Source organism: Plecotus auritus (assembly GCF_963455305.1).
Source record: "Plecotus auritus genome assembly, chromosome: 6".
Taxonomy (NCBI): Eukaryota; Metazoa; Chordata; class Mammalia; order Chiroptera; family Vespertilionidae; genus Plecotus; species Plecotus auritus.
This window is the reverse complement of record NC_137773.1, coordinates 16,649,073-16,664,889: the sequence shown is the minus strand read 5'-3', so window position 1 is coordinate 16,664,889 and position 15,817 is coordinate 16,649,073. Positions and strand designations below refer to the sequence as shown.

The 15,817-nt window shown below is 44.5% G+C and overlaps 1 protein-coding gene across 3 annotated transcripts in view; it reads right to left on the bottom strand.

Moving 5' to 3' along the window:
- ADAM19 (ADAM metallopeptidase domain 19) overlaps positions 1-10,997 on the bottom strand; it is an 87,825-nt gene extending 76,828 nt beyond the window's left edge. For 2 of the 3 annotated variants that reach the window (XM_080675823.1, XM_080675824.1), the window contains exons 1-3: positions 10,842-10,955; positions 8,082-8,167; positions 3,473-3,543 (exon numbers count right to left, since the gene is read on the bottom strand). In XM_080675823.1, the coding sequence (XP_080531949.1) occupies positions 3,473-3,543; positions 8,082-8,167; positions 10,842-10,908 (224 nt within the window). In that variant the 5' untranslated portion in view covers positions 10,909-10,955. Of the gene's footprint in view, positions 1-3,472; positions 3,544-8,081; positions 8,168-10,841 lie in introns of all 3 variants that reach the window. The other variant, XM_080675822.1, reaches the window with a different exon arrangement.
- Positions 10,998-15,817: the final 4,820 nt, after the last annotated feature.

Here is a 15,817-nt window from a genome sequence, read left to right as displayed (position 1 = left end):
CTGAATGTTTTACAGTGAGCATGTTGCAATGAATAAAGACACTCGTGAGAAATCACATAGCTGCCATTTACTGAGTATATAATATGAGCAAGGCACTGTGCTGGGACCTTTACATGAACCATTTCATTTCATCTTCATGGCTCTCGAGCGTGTGACTTTCATTATACCCCAGATAGGGAATCTGAGGCTTAAAGAGGACATCCAGCCAGGAGGTGGGAGAGCTGGGACCTGAACCCAGGACTATCTGACATGAAAGCCAAATGTAGATTATCTCTGCGATGCTTGTGCACTGAGTAGATAAACATCATTGTTTATTCTGATTTGCTTCACAGCAGAAAAAGACTGCCAGCTGCCATGCTATTGAAGTAAGGCACCTTGGGTATCTGCTGCCTGAGCTAAAGTCCCCTCCCCCTCTCCTGGCCCATCCCCCATGCTCCTCCATCCTCACCATTCTTGGCAATCTCTCCATGTGCGAATTCCATTAAAGGCCTGGTCATTGCTATTTTGGGCCATGCATTAGCACATGGGCTTTGATTTGATGGGAGAAGTCCAGACACCTCAGGATGATGAAAAAGAAATTAGAAATGTCTTCTCTCCCCTCAGAGTGCTAGAAGCTCTTGCCCATAGCTCCCAGGGCGCTCGAGAATCCAATGTAGGGGGAAATGTATAGGGGTTGGGAAGGGAGAAAAGAAACCTTCATAACCTATTAGGGCCTTTGAACTTGGCTGTTCCTTCTCCTTGGAATAGCCATCTCCTAGCCCAGTGGTCGGCAAACTGCGGCTCACGAGCCACATGCGGCTCGTGAGCCGCGGTTTGCTGCTCTGTTGACTAATGAGTTTGCCGACCACTGCGTAAGGCATTACCCTTACCCAGAAGTTTTGACTTCAGGCTAAAGACATTAATACATTATTAAAATGTTTTTTAAGTGTTTTTCCTTAAGGCAGTGGTCGGCAAACTCATTAGTCAACAGAGCGGCAAACCGTGGCTCGCAAGCCGACCACTGTCCTAGCCAACCACATGGCTCATTTTCTCATCTCCTTCAGGTCTCGACTTAAATACCAATTCACCACCAAGCCCTTCTCTGACCATCATTCTGAAACGGCGCCTCCCTCCCCATCCCTGCTCTCTGAGCCCGTATGTTCCTTCGTTTCCATAGCACTTGTCACCAGACATACTACACATTCACTTGTTTGTTTGTTTACTGTTCTCGCCAGCAGACTATAAGCCCCATAAGGGCCGAACTGTTTTATTCACAACTATATCCCCAGTACCGACACTAGTGCCTACACTGCTATGGACGTATAGGAGATGAAAAAATGAATGAATCAATTGAGGAACTTAAAAAACAGACTGAGGAGTCGCTTAGCACAGGGCCCAGTTTCCCCCTTAAATATCATGATTATAAAAACTTTAACAGAGAGATTTGAAAAATCAGAAAAGCATCATCCCCACCCCCCAAGCTGTTTTGCATCTGGCCTCGCACGCACCATGAATGAGAAGGCTTTGGGAAATAAACACAATAGGAAGTCGTGTGCAGTTGGAGTTCCGCTCACTAACACATGTTCAAAAACAAAAAGCCCAATTTAGATGAAAATAGCAGGAAGCTGTCCCCCAGGGATACCTGATGAGGTCATAGTGCTTGACGCTGCTGTTTCCATTTTTGTCAAGTCTTCTGCCTCCTGCCAACTCAAGGAGACCAGGAACCACATCCAGGCCCCTGCCGCTCACTGGGGGGAAGCCAGAGAGCTGCTCAGAGCAAAACACAATAGAACCACATCCACGCGCTCTCCTTAACTTCAGATCCAGGCCAAGAACACAAAGGATCCTACTCTCACCTCTCTCGCTTACCTGCTATATGGCCTTACATAAGTGTCTACCCCTCTCTGAGTTGAAGTTTCTACTTCCACACATAAGACAGTTGCACTCAGTATTTTTTTGAAGTGAATTCCCACTACAACTTCCTATGATCTCTTACAAAGGCTCCAAAAGAGGAGGGAAGGGTGAGCGCTGGGATCCCTCCTTGGCAAGTCCAACTCCTAAGGATTTGCCCATCACAGCAACCCCACCACTTGGACTGCCCAGAGGAAGCTGGAGGGTCAAATACTCCAGTTGGGGGCAGAATAGAGCAGATTAGACTGAGTGGCAACAGGGAACATCTAGACCAGAGTTAGAGGGCTGGGACCATGAGAAAGTGAAGCAGACCCCTGAGAGAGACTATCAAGAACAGACCCTCTAATGGCCTTTTCCTGCAGGACAAAGGGAAGACTATGCAAGGAGAAATCCCAGGCATGCAGAGCCGGTACCCTCTGGGACAGTGGCAGCCAGGTCTGTTCCAGGGAAATGGGACAAAAAGAACACATTCTAGTTCATAGTCTAGAACGTATTCTCAGTCAAGCAAAAATGACTGAGATGTCTAACATTCTGTAGGCAGAGGAAAGGTGTGGATGAAGCTGCATTACTGCGCATGCTCAAGTCTCACTTCTACCACACTTCCGACTTCACCCACGCTCCTTTCGCAAGGGTCCAAAAGCCCAAATTTGGAATAATTTATGTTCTCGCTTTCCACCCAAGCTCAGCAGCCCTTCCCATCCTTCTGGTTATGGGAAGGACCGCATCCATCCCTTTCTTGGCAGTAATGTGTTTGATTACTCATCTGCTTCCAGGGAGGCTGCCAAGAAGAGATGGGCAGTTGTCTGAGCCAGGCAGCCTTATCTGCAAGGTCTGTGTGGCAGAATCAAAGGGGGACCGTTGGCGGGCAAATACCAAAGGCCTCCTTGGTCTCCAGGCCAATGAAGGAGAGCTCTCCAGTGGCCAAGCAGATTGGGAATGGCCCAAGAACAGGCAACAGACAGGGCTATGCATTATCTATTCACCTGCTCCATAACATGAATCAAGATATAACTGTGCTTGATGGCAAATCAATGTGGAAATATTTCTGACTCAGGCCACCACCCAAGGTGAATGCGGTTAGAAAGATGGAAGAACCAGCCCAAAGAAGCCAAGAGACTGCTGACCATGCCCCTATTGGCAGAATCTCAGATTTAGTCGACCCCGAACAGATAGAGCAGCCAGGGTTGAAGGTGCAAATCCCAGAACACTCCGCCTTGCCTCTCTCCTCTCTGCTGTTTTCCTCTAATCTCCTTTGCTTCCTGCCATGCCCTGTGCTGCAGCTAGTGAGACAGCTGCTAGAGTCCTCCAGTCCATCCCTCCCTCATTACGCACCACACACTCACACACACACAGTGAACTCTAAGAAGCAGCCCGGAAATACAGCCCATTAAACAATCCAGCAATTGCACAGCAAGTCAAGAGATTGTGGAAACACTGTCTTTGCAAGAGGCTCTGCACAGAGAAACCCCGGATTGAGAGCCTGGGTCACTTCACTAACTGCTTCCTTACAAAACAGCAGCACCTGCGTCCGGCATTGACATGGAAGTGAATTGTTTCATTTTAGACAAAGGAGTCCACTTACTCATTCTTCTCCAGGTCCAGGATCAGCTCTCGCCCCTCGGCCATTACCCTGAGCTCAGCTTTGAGTGGATGCTAAAAGCAACAACAGAAGAATGTCAGTTCTTAAAAGCAGGGTAGAGGCACCCAGGAACACACACAGGATCTAGGGCAGCCCTCTGACATTGATCCACAGGAAGTGAACGGGAAAGGGTCAATTGCATTCCCAGCCCAAACATAAAATAGCTGCAATCCCAGAAGGACCAATTCCCCTCCCCCATCTGCCTTCGCCTAAAAGACAAAGGAAAGAAACTCAGAGCTGAAATGTGGTGTGCTGGTAAGTGCTTGCGTGCAGATCTGGTAAAGGCAAATGCTGGAAAACGTGATCTTCAGCAGCAAATTCTGTGTGGAGTCAGATCTGGATTCAAGTGCTGGCTCTGGCACTGCCGTGATGTGAACTTGGGCATGTTCCTAAACCTCCCTACAACTCAGTTTCCTCACTTATAAAACAGATAATAGCCAAACTTACGGGGCTCTCAGAAGGATTAAGTGGCATAGTGAATGCAAAGAATTTATCTGCCTATAGGAAGCCCCCAGTACATGGGGGCTATTATCGAAAATACCAGGAAGAGCCCCTTCATAATACGTTCTCATTTTATATTATTTTGTTTTGCTCCCAGTTTAAAGAAATACCCCAGTCATCTCAGAGGAGACAACTAGGAGCACTTCAAAACTAAGGTTTTGTAAGTCCAAAAGATGAAACATTTTACATACTAAAGCAAATTTGCTGATGCTCAAAGTTGGTATACACCCATCATAGGTCATTTAAGATATCAGACAAGAAAGTATGTTCAACGTCACTAGTAACTATCCACCTCCAATTTTTTAAAAAATACCTTTAAAAGAAATAAAAGTGACAGATTTTTTTAAAACCATGACTCATAGGGCAACAGAGCACACTATAAAGTGGGCACTCTCATACCCTACCAGTGAGAATTCAAATTGACACCACCAACTCCGGAAAATATCTGACAGTATGGACTAAGAGTTTTAAGTGTTTAGACCTTCTGACCCAGTAATATAAGACTATGTCTGAAAGGAACAAATGGAAGAATGGGCAAAGGTTTATTATATTGAAGGATGTTCATTAATTACAACCCTGAATAATGAAATATAACCTAAATGTCCAAATAGGAGAAGAGGTAAATAAACAATGATCTATTCATATGACAAAACACTAAATAATCACTTAAATAATTTCTACATTAAGAAGCTATACATGATCATCATTAGGCACAAAGACTCAAAATATAACACTATATATTTTATTTCAATATACTTTTATAAAAGGAAAAAGTAGAGAGAAAAAAAAACTAAACCAATAAGTTACTATAATTACCGCCAGGCAATGGGATTATTGGTTAATTTTATTTCCCTTTGTGTAATTTTCTGTTTTCATCATTGCATAAGAAATGGGCTTTTATCTCTTTTTACCTTATTATTGTGGACACTTTCAAAGAAATTAAAAATCGAAGTCAAAACTAACTTCCATGCTTCAACAATTCAACATAGGGTGGGTAAACTATTTTTGAAGGAAAGCTTATTTGAATCAGGGTATTTACATATTTAAACCTGTTTAAAACAGCACCAATTCTCTGGAGTATTTTAAATATATGCTCTCTAACTTGATACCAAGACACTGATAAACTCCTTTTTTAAAAAAAAATTTCTTTATTGATTAAGGTATTACATATGTGTCCTTATTCCCCCATTACCCCCCACCTCTGCCTCAAAACCCACTTCCCATTAGAGTCCTGGGCAACCCCTTGCAGGGCTATGATGAGATCTGAACTTTCTGATCCAGGATGCTTGAGCAACCCTGTCCTTCGCTTTTTTCTTGGCTAATTTGTCCTATTGACTTCTCTTAAGAAGAACTACATTTCAAAACTATGGGGAGAGGAAGTTAGGTGGATGCTTGCCCAATAGCTTTCCACTAAGGGATTCACTTCTCCGTTTCTGATGTCCTGCTTCAGCTCTGCCAACACGTGTCTATTCTGGTTGCTGGTCCTTTGCCACTTTACTCTGGGGAGTTCTGGAGCAAGGGCCCTGTGCAATCACATGAGGCTTCAGGGACACAGTCCCAAGTGGTAATCTGAGAATAAGCACATGGTGACAGAGCTGCAGCAATTCTCTTATCCAAGAGGCAGGTGGCCATGTGACAGCCCACACAAAAAAGGAAAGCTGATAGAAATTGAAGCACTGTCACCCCTCCCCAACAGAGACACAAACTGCAACATGAGGGTAAATATTTATTTTTAAGTGAGTAATCCAAATATATTTCTTTCTGGTCTGGAAGATGCGCAGACACTGATATTTTTAAAAGATGATGTTCCTTGTTTCCAGGAGACATTTCAAGCAAAACAATGAAGCAGCATTGCAAGGATCTACACAGCTTCCCTGTCCAGCTTTACTGAGCTTTTCTCTTGCAACTCCACTGTGTGCTTGGAATGGGCGACGTCACCTCTCCTAGGGAGCTGACCCACTAGTATATTGACCCCAGAGAAGGGTTAAAATTCCTTTCACTTTAGTGCTGGATGAAATAGGTCTTCAGTTCCACAGGGTATTGGCAATCTGTCCTATGTATCGCATCCTCGTTAAGATCTAATATGATATTTACTATACAGTGAGTGTTCAATTGATGTTTGATGAATTAATTATGTAAATGAGAATAAGAGACATGAGTGAGACCCACCTTCCTCCCTCTCTTTCCATATCTCTCTCCCTCTCTCTCTCCATCCCTTCATTTGTTCATTCAAAAAATACTTGTGGCCCTAACCGGTTTGGCTCAGTGGATAGAGCGTCGGCCTGCGGACTGAAGGGTCCCAGGTTCGATTCCGGTCGGGGGCATGTACCTTGATTGCGGGCACATCCCCAGTAGGAGGTGTGCAAGAGGCAGCTGATCGATGTTTCTCTCCCATCAATGTTTCTAACTCTCTATCCCTCTTCCTTCCTCTCTGTAACAAATCAATAAAAAAATATATTTAAAAAAAATACTTATGATGCCAGGCACTGTGCTGACTATTCGTACAAAACGCAATACCCAGATTCTGGACAGACAATGGCTGGGAACAAAGACAGGATCTGGCACTCCACTTTGTTTCTCAAACCCTTCCTGAGGATGCCAGGCATCCCACATCTGGAAAGAAAAGAGAAGCCTCTACAAAGACTATCAGAGACAGTGCTCGGTAATAATGGGTAGGCTGGACTAATTTTTAAAAATAACCTGTTCAAGGCTGGCCATCCATTAATTTGTCTAGACTTTTCCTGAAGCTATTTTCAGCCTTTCTTACTTTTTGATGAAATGAATCCATGCGCTCATTGTCTTTAGGGTAAAATGTTACTTGCTTTGATTTATCCTAAAATTTTCTCTGTAAGTTTTCTTAGTAAATACAAATTGGAGCTTTTTTTTGGGGGGGGGGGGGGGACATGTCTGTATTACTCTAAACATAACTGTAAGGATTCTAGGCATTGTTCCTCTCTATTTGCCTTTCTAGACTTAAAAGCCACAAAGTCTGAAGTCTTATCTGACATAGCTCTCTCCTCTTTCTGCTACTGTAATCTTGCGCTCAGATGTTTCCCAATAAATCACTGATCCTTTGAACCCAAAGGGATCTTATTCACTACCCCTGCTCCCCAGCCCTCTTCCTTCTTATTCCCTCTCAGCCCTATTTCACAAGTGAGGAAACGAAGTTCACAAAGTGGGAGGTCAACAATCACATCTTTCTGTCTAGCTCTCCCATGTAAAGCCAGAGCCACAAAGAATATCCTAGATGCACAGGCCTTCTCTGCAGGCACAGGATAGTTTTCTGACGTATTCCCAAGCTCCTTGATAAAGCCTGTGTACTTCTGGTGTTGTGGCCCAAGATGCCTACTGAATTTTAAGATACACATTCCCCAGTGAGTCCTGGGTCCCTACCTGACCTCTTATTAAAAAATTAGAGGCCCGGTGCATGAAAACGTGCATGGTGGAGTCCCTTGGCCTGGCCGGCGATTAGGGCCTGCAGATGGGGGGTGGCATGGAGGGACCACAGACAGTTGGCTGGCTGCAGGAGGTTGGTTGTGGGAGCGCACTGACCACCAGGGGCAGCTCCTGTGTTGAGCATCTGCCCCCTGGTGGTCAGTGCACGTCATAGCTAACGGCCAGTCGTAACGGTCTCTTAGGCTTTTATATATATAGAAGGGTTTGGATTAGCATTTTCTCTCCATGTATATTACCTCATCAATAAAATGAAGCATGTATTACGCAGAGCAAAAAATACCAATGGCGATATTTAATTAACTCCAATCGAGCCAGTGATTTTTGTGACACATATTTGCACTTAGCTTGTGTCAGCGTTAATGTGGTTTTTCATTTCCTCGACTAATAGCATTTGAAAGAGTTCTAGAAGTGTGTCACACGATGAAAGAAAGTCCCATCTGGGATTTCAAAAGTGACAAATAGACAGGATAGAGTGGGTCAGAAACAGAACTAACGGTGATGACAGGGCCTCCGGGAAAGTCGAGTAGGTGGCCCCTACCCTCACAGAATGATGTTGTCAACTCTTGCCTCTGAAAAGGAGAGCTTTTGGTCTTACCTTTTCTCCCATAGGGCCTTCTGCAGCCTTCCACTGAGGTATTATTAGTTCATGCTGTGGCTGGGGGCTGCCTTCCCCTCTTCCTCCTGCCAACACAGGATGCACAACCATTGGAATCCCAGCCCTCTGCACCCTAGCTGAGCCGCGTGCACTGTGACTGAGAAGGACCCCGTACTGGCTCATTAGAAGACCTGTTGGATTCCAGGATCTTAGCATTTACTATGGGTCAGGCACTCTGCTAGGTGTTGGCAATACTGTGCTCAACAGGGGTAGCCAGGGCTCTGTATCCTCACAGTTTATCTTCTAGCGGTGGGAAACGGACAACACGCAAGTATTCTCATATGGTACAATAGGGTCATGGAATAAAGAGACACTGGAGGAGGGGTCCCTATTTTAGACAGGATGGTCAGCAAAGATGGCATTTAATTGAGATCCGAGGGACCAGAAAAAGGCAGTCATGCAAAGATCTGGAAGAAGAGGGCCCCAAGTAGAGGAACCACAGGCACAATGGCGCTGCGTGAGCAGAAGTGGGTAAAATGTTACTTCCTTGGCCTGTTCAAGGAAGCAGCAGAGGATAAAGGTAGCTGGAGTCTAGTAAATGAGGGGGAAGTTGGTAGGAGACGTGGTCAGCAAGACAGCCATGGGTCTGGTATCACAGAGGCCATGGAAAGTGTCTGGATTTTATTATAAATAGACTTGGAAAGTACTGGAGGGTTTAAATACAGAGCAATATGATCTGTATGCAGTTTTTAAAAGATTGTTCGGCTTGCTGGGTGGGGGAGAGGGGAGGAAGGGAGAGTAAAAGCAGAAGGCAAGGCTGGAGACTTTGCAGGAGCCCTGGTGAGAGATGACGGTGCCTCAGACTAGAATTACATCAGTGGAGAGGAATGAAGTGGTTGGATTCTGGGCATATTCTAGAGTCAAGGCCATGGGCAGTATTTCAATTGTGCTTCAGTTTTCTCATCTGTAAGATGAAAATAATGATACCTGCCTGCCCATCTCACAGAATTACTGGGGAGAGTCACTGTGAAATTGCTTCTCAAGTCACAAAGCATCACAGCATAAACTTGAGCTTCCTAATGGGAAGTCTGCATCTGGATGACACTCCCTACTTTCCAAATCAATCTCACCACCCAGCTTTCCTTCATATTCATGACAACCCTGGGAGGTAGGTTGCAGGAATCCTATTTTTTAAGAAAGGCGAATTGTAACTTGTTTGAGGAGACTTGTTCTAAGGCAGTGGCACCCTCAAACACTGGTTGCAGACAATCTTAATAAAGTGGTCATTTCCCAAAACCTAGGCAAATCAGTCTCCATAAAAACAGGCTAAATCCATAGGACTCCTGGGGATGAGGGTGAGGTCTCCAAAATCAATGCTGTCTAAACCAACTACATCAATCACATAGAATGTAGTGAATGAGAGAAAAGATGGCCCTAGTTGTTTTGTTAGAGTTGTGGGATTAACTTTCCTTTCAGATTACTGTTATAAAGTGTTCTCAATAAAAATATATCCTAAAAATAATCTCATTAGCCTGGCATCAGATTCATCATTTTGCTAAAAATCTGAAGCAATGCATTCATTTACCCATTACCTGTTTTCTGAGCACTATGCTAAGTGCTTGATATTCTGTATCTCTGATTAAGTCCAGACTCTTTGCAAAAAATAAAAAATAAATAAAGGAATTACATAATATTTAATGGAATATTTAAAAATTGAAATGATCTTTATGATGCAAAAAAAAAAAAAATACTGAAAGCAATCTAAAGGCTCAGTAATGGAGGATCACAGGATCTTTAAAAAAATTGTTCAAAACTTGGAAACAAGGCAAAGAGAAAGCAGGATGTCCTCTCAATGTCACATTGCGGCATTAAGGGCCCTTCCAGTATCACTAAGTTATCTAGGGGAATGGACCTCTGTCTGACTTGTTTTTACTTACTATTAATTAAAAGACTGTATGTGTTAACTGTTAGATTTCTGGTCCGTAGAGATGCAAATGACTTCACCGTAGTAGAAAGATAACTAAGAATCTGGTCGTCTGGCCCCATGGGGCACTGACCACTTTTGCATCTGTCCCAGAACAAGATTTCCACACTCTTCCTCCAATGCCTGTACCACTCCTGTTCCTGAACTGGCTTCACCATTCCATTCACTGCCTCAAGAATGAACCCAACGAATCTTTGCCACATTCACCCTATATTTGTATGAGAGTCATATTTTTAACTTTCTTAAGATTATAGTTCTGCGATTTCTTGATGGAATTTATAGTCATTAAAATCATGTTTTGGAGAATGTAACAATGTAGGAAATGCTCATTATGTGAAGCAGAAAATGCAAGACACCAAACTGTACATATGGTATGGTTCCAATTTTATCAGTATATATTTATAGGAACACAAAGACTGACTGCAGAAAAGAGGAGAGACTAGGAAAGCAGCGGAAAGAGAAGCCAAAAGCAAGGAAAGAAGGAAAAAAAAAAAAAAAAAAAAAAAACAGGGAGGAAAAAGCAAGAGAGGGAGGAAGGAAGGGAAGCCAGGGAGGGGACCCGCGGCTTTCTGCATGCTCAGGACCTCGACCACCTCCCACGGCATACTACGTGGGAACAAAGCCGGATTCCCGGGGGAGCTCCCCGGCTGGGGCAGCGGGGTGCAGCCCCGCGGAGTTGCGGGGAGGCGGGGGGGAGGGGGCGCAACTGCCAGGTCCCTGGACCACCCAGCTCACCCACCTCCTTCTTCACCCCAGTCCCTTGCCCCGCCACTTACTTCTGGTCCATGCCAGCAGGGCGAGCGCCAGCAGGCAGCGCCGGGCAGCGCCCACACCCCCGGGCATGGTGGCAGCGGCCCCTCGTGCGCGCCCCGCGCTCACAAGCCCGCGGCCATGCCGGCACCCCAGCCAGGCGGCGGCGCGTCTGCAACCCACTGACCGTCCAGGGCCTCCCTGGCCGGCTCTTAGCCATCAGAGATGCTCCGCCCTCAGCTCCGCGGGGCTCCGCCGGGTGGAGGAGGGGACGCCCCGCCCGGAGGAGGAGGGAGGGGCGCCAGGGGAGGAGCCGGCGGGACCCCTGGGGAATCCAGCGGGCTCAGGTGACCCCGAGCAGCGAGCAGCGGAAGCAGAGTCCAGGCCCTCATGGGTTGAGGATTCACTCTAGGTGGGCGCGGCCTGGGGAGGGTCCTGGGCTTGGGCTTGCAGGAGTTAAACTGCACCCGTTTAACTCGGAACAGCGGCCCGTTCCTCTGTCCCGCACTATTCTAGACGCCTTGGGTGACACGGAGGCCACTCACTCAGCAGGTTAATGGAACCACCGGGCACAAAGAGCTAAGTGCTATATGGAGTTGTTTTCTTAGCAGGACACAAATCAAGGAGCCATTCCCTCTGACTGGGAGGAAGGAGATGGAGCAGAGAGGATTCCCAGGGGAGAAGACATCTGAGCTAGGGAGGAGGAGGATTGGAGCACCAGGCAGAGAAAGTGGCCTCCTAGAGAAACGTATTAGTGGGGGAAAGACCTCCCGCTGTACTGAGGGGAAATTGGAATTTGGGATGGTTAGGATTCAAGACTGTGAAGGGCTTACTTTCTGCAGGAATCAGAAAATAACTATAACTGAAGCTGGCATAGTGCTTACTAAGTACCAGACACTGTCCTCAACATGTAACATTTATTCATTTATTTACTTAATTAATCTAGGGGAAAAAACTACCCTTTTATTGCCTTTCAATATGTGCCAGGAAATCTGCATACATCATTTCTTTTCATTAGCCCCATAATTTCCTAGAGCAGGTACTAAGAGTATCCTGTTTTACAGATGAGAAAACCAGACCTAAGAGGCTAATTTGCCCAAGGTCATTACCTCTCTAAAGGTTCTTTCTCCAAAGAGTCATACTGGGGGTCAGGGCTTCTATATAGGAATTTGGGGGGACATAGTTCAGTCCATAATATTCCATCCTCTGCTCCCCAAAATGCATGTCCTTCTTACATGCAAAATACATTCATGCCATTCCAATAGCCCTCAAAGTCTTAACCCATTCCACCATCAACTCCAAGTCTAGTGTCTCATCTAAATACCTGATTAGATATGGGTGAGGCTCTAGGAATGATTCATCCTGAGGCCAAATTTCCCTCCATCAGTGAACCTGTAAAACCAGGCAAGTTACTGCTTCCAAAATAGAGGTATAGGATAGACATTCCTATTCCAAAAGGGAGAAATGAGAAAGAAGGGTAATGGTTCAGAGGAAGTCCAAAACCTAGCAAGGCAAATTCCACTGAATCTTTTTTTTCATTGTTGACAGTATTATAGATGCCCCCCCCCTTTTTCCCCCTCCTCCCAGCCCCCACCCCACCCCAGGGTTATGCATATTTGCCTATCAGTTCTTTGGTTGATCCACTAAATCTTAAAGCTCTAGAATAGTCCTCTGGCTGGATGCTCTGCCTTCCAGGTAGCTGGGGCATCAGTGTCATCCCCGTGGCCCTAGGCAGTAGCCCTGCCCTTGTGGCTTTTTGCTGCAACCCTGCCCCTGTGGCTTTTTGCTGCAACCCTGCCCCTTGAGGCACTAGGCCTGGGCAGCCTGGCTCCCAGAAACCAGGAGGGGGACTCACCCTCTGAAAGAGCCTTGCCCTCTAGGACTGTATGCTCTACGCCTATAGTGGGAAGGAAGGGCAGCCCTCATGACCTCTGAATCACCTTCAGGGTCATTCTTCCCTTTCCTTCAAGGATAAAACATGCCCAGTAACTCCATTGTTCTGTCCTGTAGAATCACAGAAGTCTAAACGCCTTTCTTTATTTCGTCCTGACTCTGTTCCCTTTGGTCCAAACTGGTTCTCAGCTAGTATACTCGCATCTCTATTCCTGGCTTCTATTAAAATGGCTGATTAACTGCATTGGTCATCTTATTGCAACAATCTTGGTGTCTATAGGTCCTATCTCCAAGTACAGTTGCTTCAACATATGGATGGGGGTAGGGGACATAATTTAGTCCACAACAAGGGCTTTCCCCCTAGAGCCAAAGACTAGGATTCTAGTCCCAGCTCTCTCCAACAAGCTCTGTGACCTTGGATAAGTCACTTCTTTCTGGGCCTGAATGTCTGACCAATGGCCTGGGAATGGGAATGGCTATCCCGATCCGTCTCACCCAAGAGCTATGAGAAGCTGTTCAGATAATGGTGGTGAAAGTGCTGTCCCAGGCAACAAAGGCTGAAATGCCAATTCTGTGCACCATCTACTTACAAAAGACATGCAAACTCCACACTTGAAATTTGTTTCCATTTGCTGGCACTCAGCTGATCAGTATTTAATCAGCATGTGCCCCTGAACATTGGGAAGTGGCTCACAAGAGAAAAAGTCCAGTGGTTATGGAACTTTGACCAAGGAGTGATAAAGTTTCTATTCTGTTTCTTATCCACCCCCTTCACACTTATACACGGGCACAAACATATACCGAACTTTTGACCCCCTTGGAAGCCTTCCCATTTATTTGTAAAGAATGTATTTGTTGTTTTTAAAAAATACTACATCTCTACATAATTTTTTAAATCTTCATGACATTTAACCTACTAATTACATTTCTGGGAAACTATCCTAAAAATAAAATAATCTGCAATGCACACAAAGATTTATGGACCAGAATGTTCATAGTGGTGCTATTTATAGTAACGAAAATACTGGAAAAACCTAAATATCAAATTGTGAAGGAACAGTTAATAAATTACAGAATATCCATATGATGGATTACTATGAAGGCATTTAAAATAACTTTTCACAAAGAGTTTATGCTCTGATGTTAAATGAAAAAAAGCAGGGTCCAAAATTACATTTAGGTATGACCTCAGCTATGTAAATAAGACATTTTTAAAAAGGACTAAGAGGAAATGTGCTAAAAATGTTTGTAGTGGTTACCTCTGAGTGGTGAAACTTTGGATGAATGAAAGTTTTTGGTTCAGCTTGATTTTTTTTTTTTGGTTGGTTGTTTATTTTTGTGCAGTTTTTTCTCTCTCTCTCTCTCTCTTATTTCCTACAATATTTAGGTATGACTTTAGTAATGGGGGTGGGTGGGTTAAATTGTGAAGACAGGAAAAGAACTCAGAAGGAATAATAGTTTATCCTGGTGGCTCAGAAAGTTTTGCATACTTGACCTCTCTCCTCTCATGTTGGGGAAACTGAGGCAGGGTTAGAGCAACAAGTTTCAAACTTCTGGAGTCCAGGTGACACAAGTCATTGTTCCCATCTACAGTACACTAAAATGGTTAGGAGATGTTCCTGCCAGTGTTTAAATCCTTTTGCTGTCCTTAACTGGCTGCAGGACCAGGGGCAAAAAAAGCTTTTCTGTGACTTTGTTCCCTCATCTATAAAGGATGCTGATAATGGTAGTTCCTAGCTGAGGAAAGAGTGATGATAGGGAATATATATAATGAAATCACTTTAACCAAGCTGCTAAAATTATTAACTAACATTATGAAGGTTGAGGCATTAGGAAAGACTTCATTCTTTTTTTTTTTAATATATTTTATTGATTTTTTACAGAGAGGAAGGGAGAGGGATAGAGAGTCAGAAACATCGATGAGAGAGAAACATCGATCAGCTGCCTCCTGCACACCTCCCACTGGAGATGTGCCCGCAGCCAAGGTACATGCCCTTGACCGGAATTGAACCCAGGACCCTTCAGTCCGCAGGCTGACGCTCTATCCACTGAGCCAAACCGGTCAGGGCAAGACTCCATTCTTTTTCTAACTAGCCCAGGGACTTAAATTTTTTAAGTATTCCAGTCCTGTATGAACATCAGACTCCAGATAACCCTCTAATTGTCCCTTGAAGGAGTTACAGATCCAGGCCATCTGACTACCACCTGACTCAACAGATACACCCCCTTGACACCCATTATCCAGACGTCCAGACTGACCAGAGCTCCTGGCTCCCCTCATCCTGCCTGCCCGACCGACACCTGTCTGATCACCATCCTAGAGTGATCCTAGAGCCAAGCATGCAGGACTGATAATTCCAGAGAACATACTTTTTACTAGAATAACTTTTAACTTTCCTTTCTCCTTTGGAACACTTCTGGGGTTTTGCCTAGCTGTGCTCCCAGTTTGCAAACTCCCAGACCCTTGAGTAAATCTTTATCATTTATTTCTAGCAAAGCCTCCAGACTTTTTGAGTTCACTCAACATAGCTCATTGAGTTTTTGTGAAGCTTAAATGGGTACTTAATGTAATACCTCTCACATAGTAAGCAGTCAAATACTAGCTTTTATGATCTTCGTTCTACTGCTAATAAGCATGGGGGTGGGGGACATATATAATGCTTAGTTTGTGCTTTTAGTTGTGTAATGTGTGAAGAGCCTAATTATATACTGATTCTTTCGTGATTATCAAAGATAATGATCAGGTTATACTGCAACTGTCTTTTTCTTACCCCACCCCTCACTACACGTTAGCCCTTTGTGAATAGGAGCTGGACCTTGTTCTAGTCTCATCCTCTTAGCATTTGGAAGGCACAATATATGTTTAATTAAATAATTGATTAAGTGATTAATTATAGTTATTTCATTCTGGCTCTGCACAAACTTTCAAGTTACTTATGGGAAAATTGTCTTCATTGGCCCATACTTTGAGAATAATGTTGGCCTGTGATAATTTGCTATCGTTTTCCCAGCAACCAGGACTTTTTAAAAGTTCATTTTATTTAAGTATAATTTACATACGTTAACATTCTCCTTTTTTTCTTTTTTTAGTATACACGGCTCTGAGTTT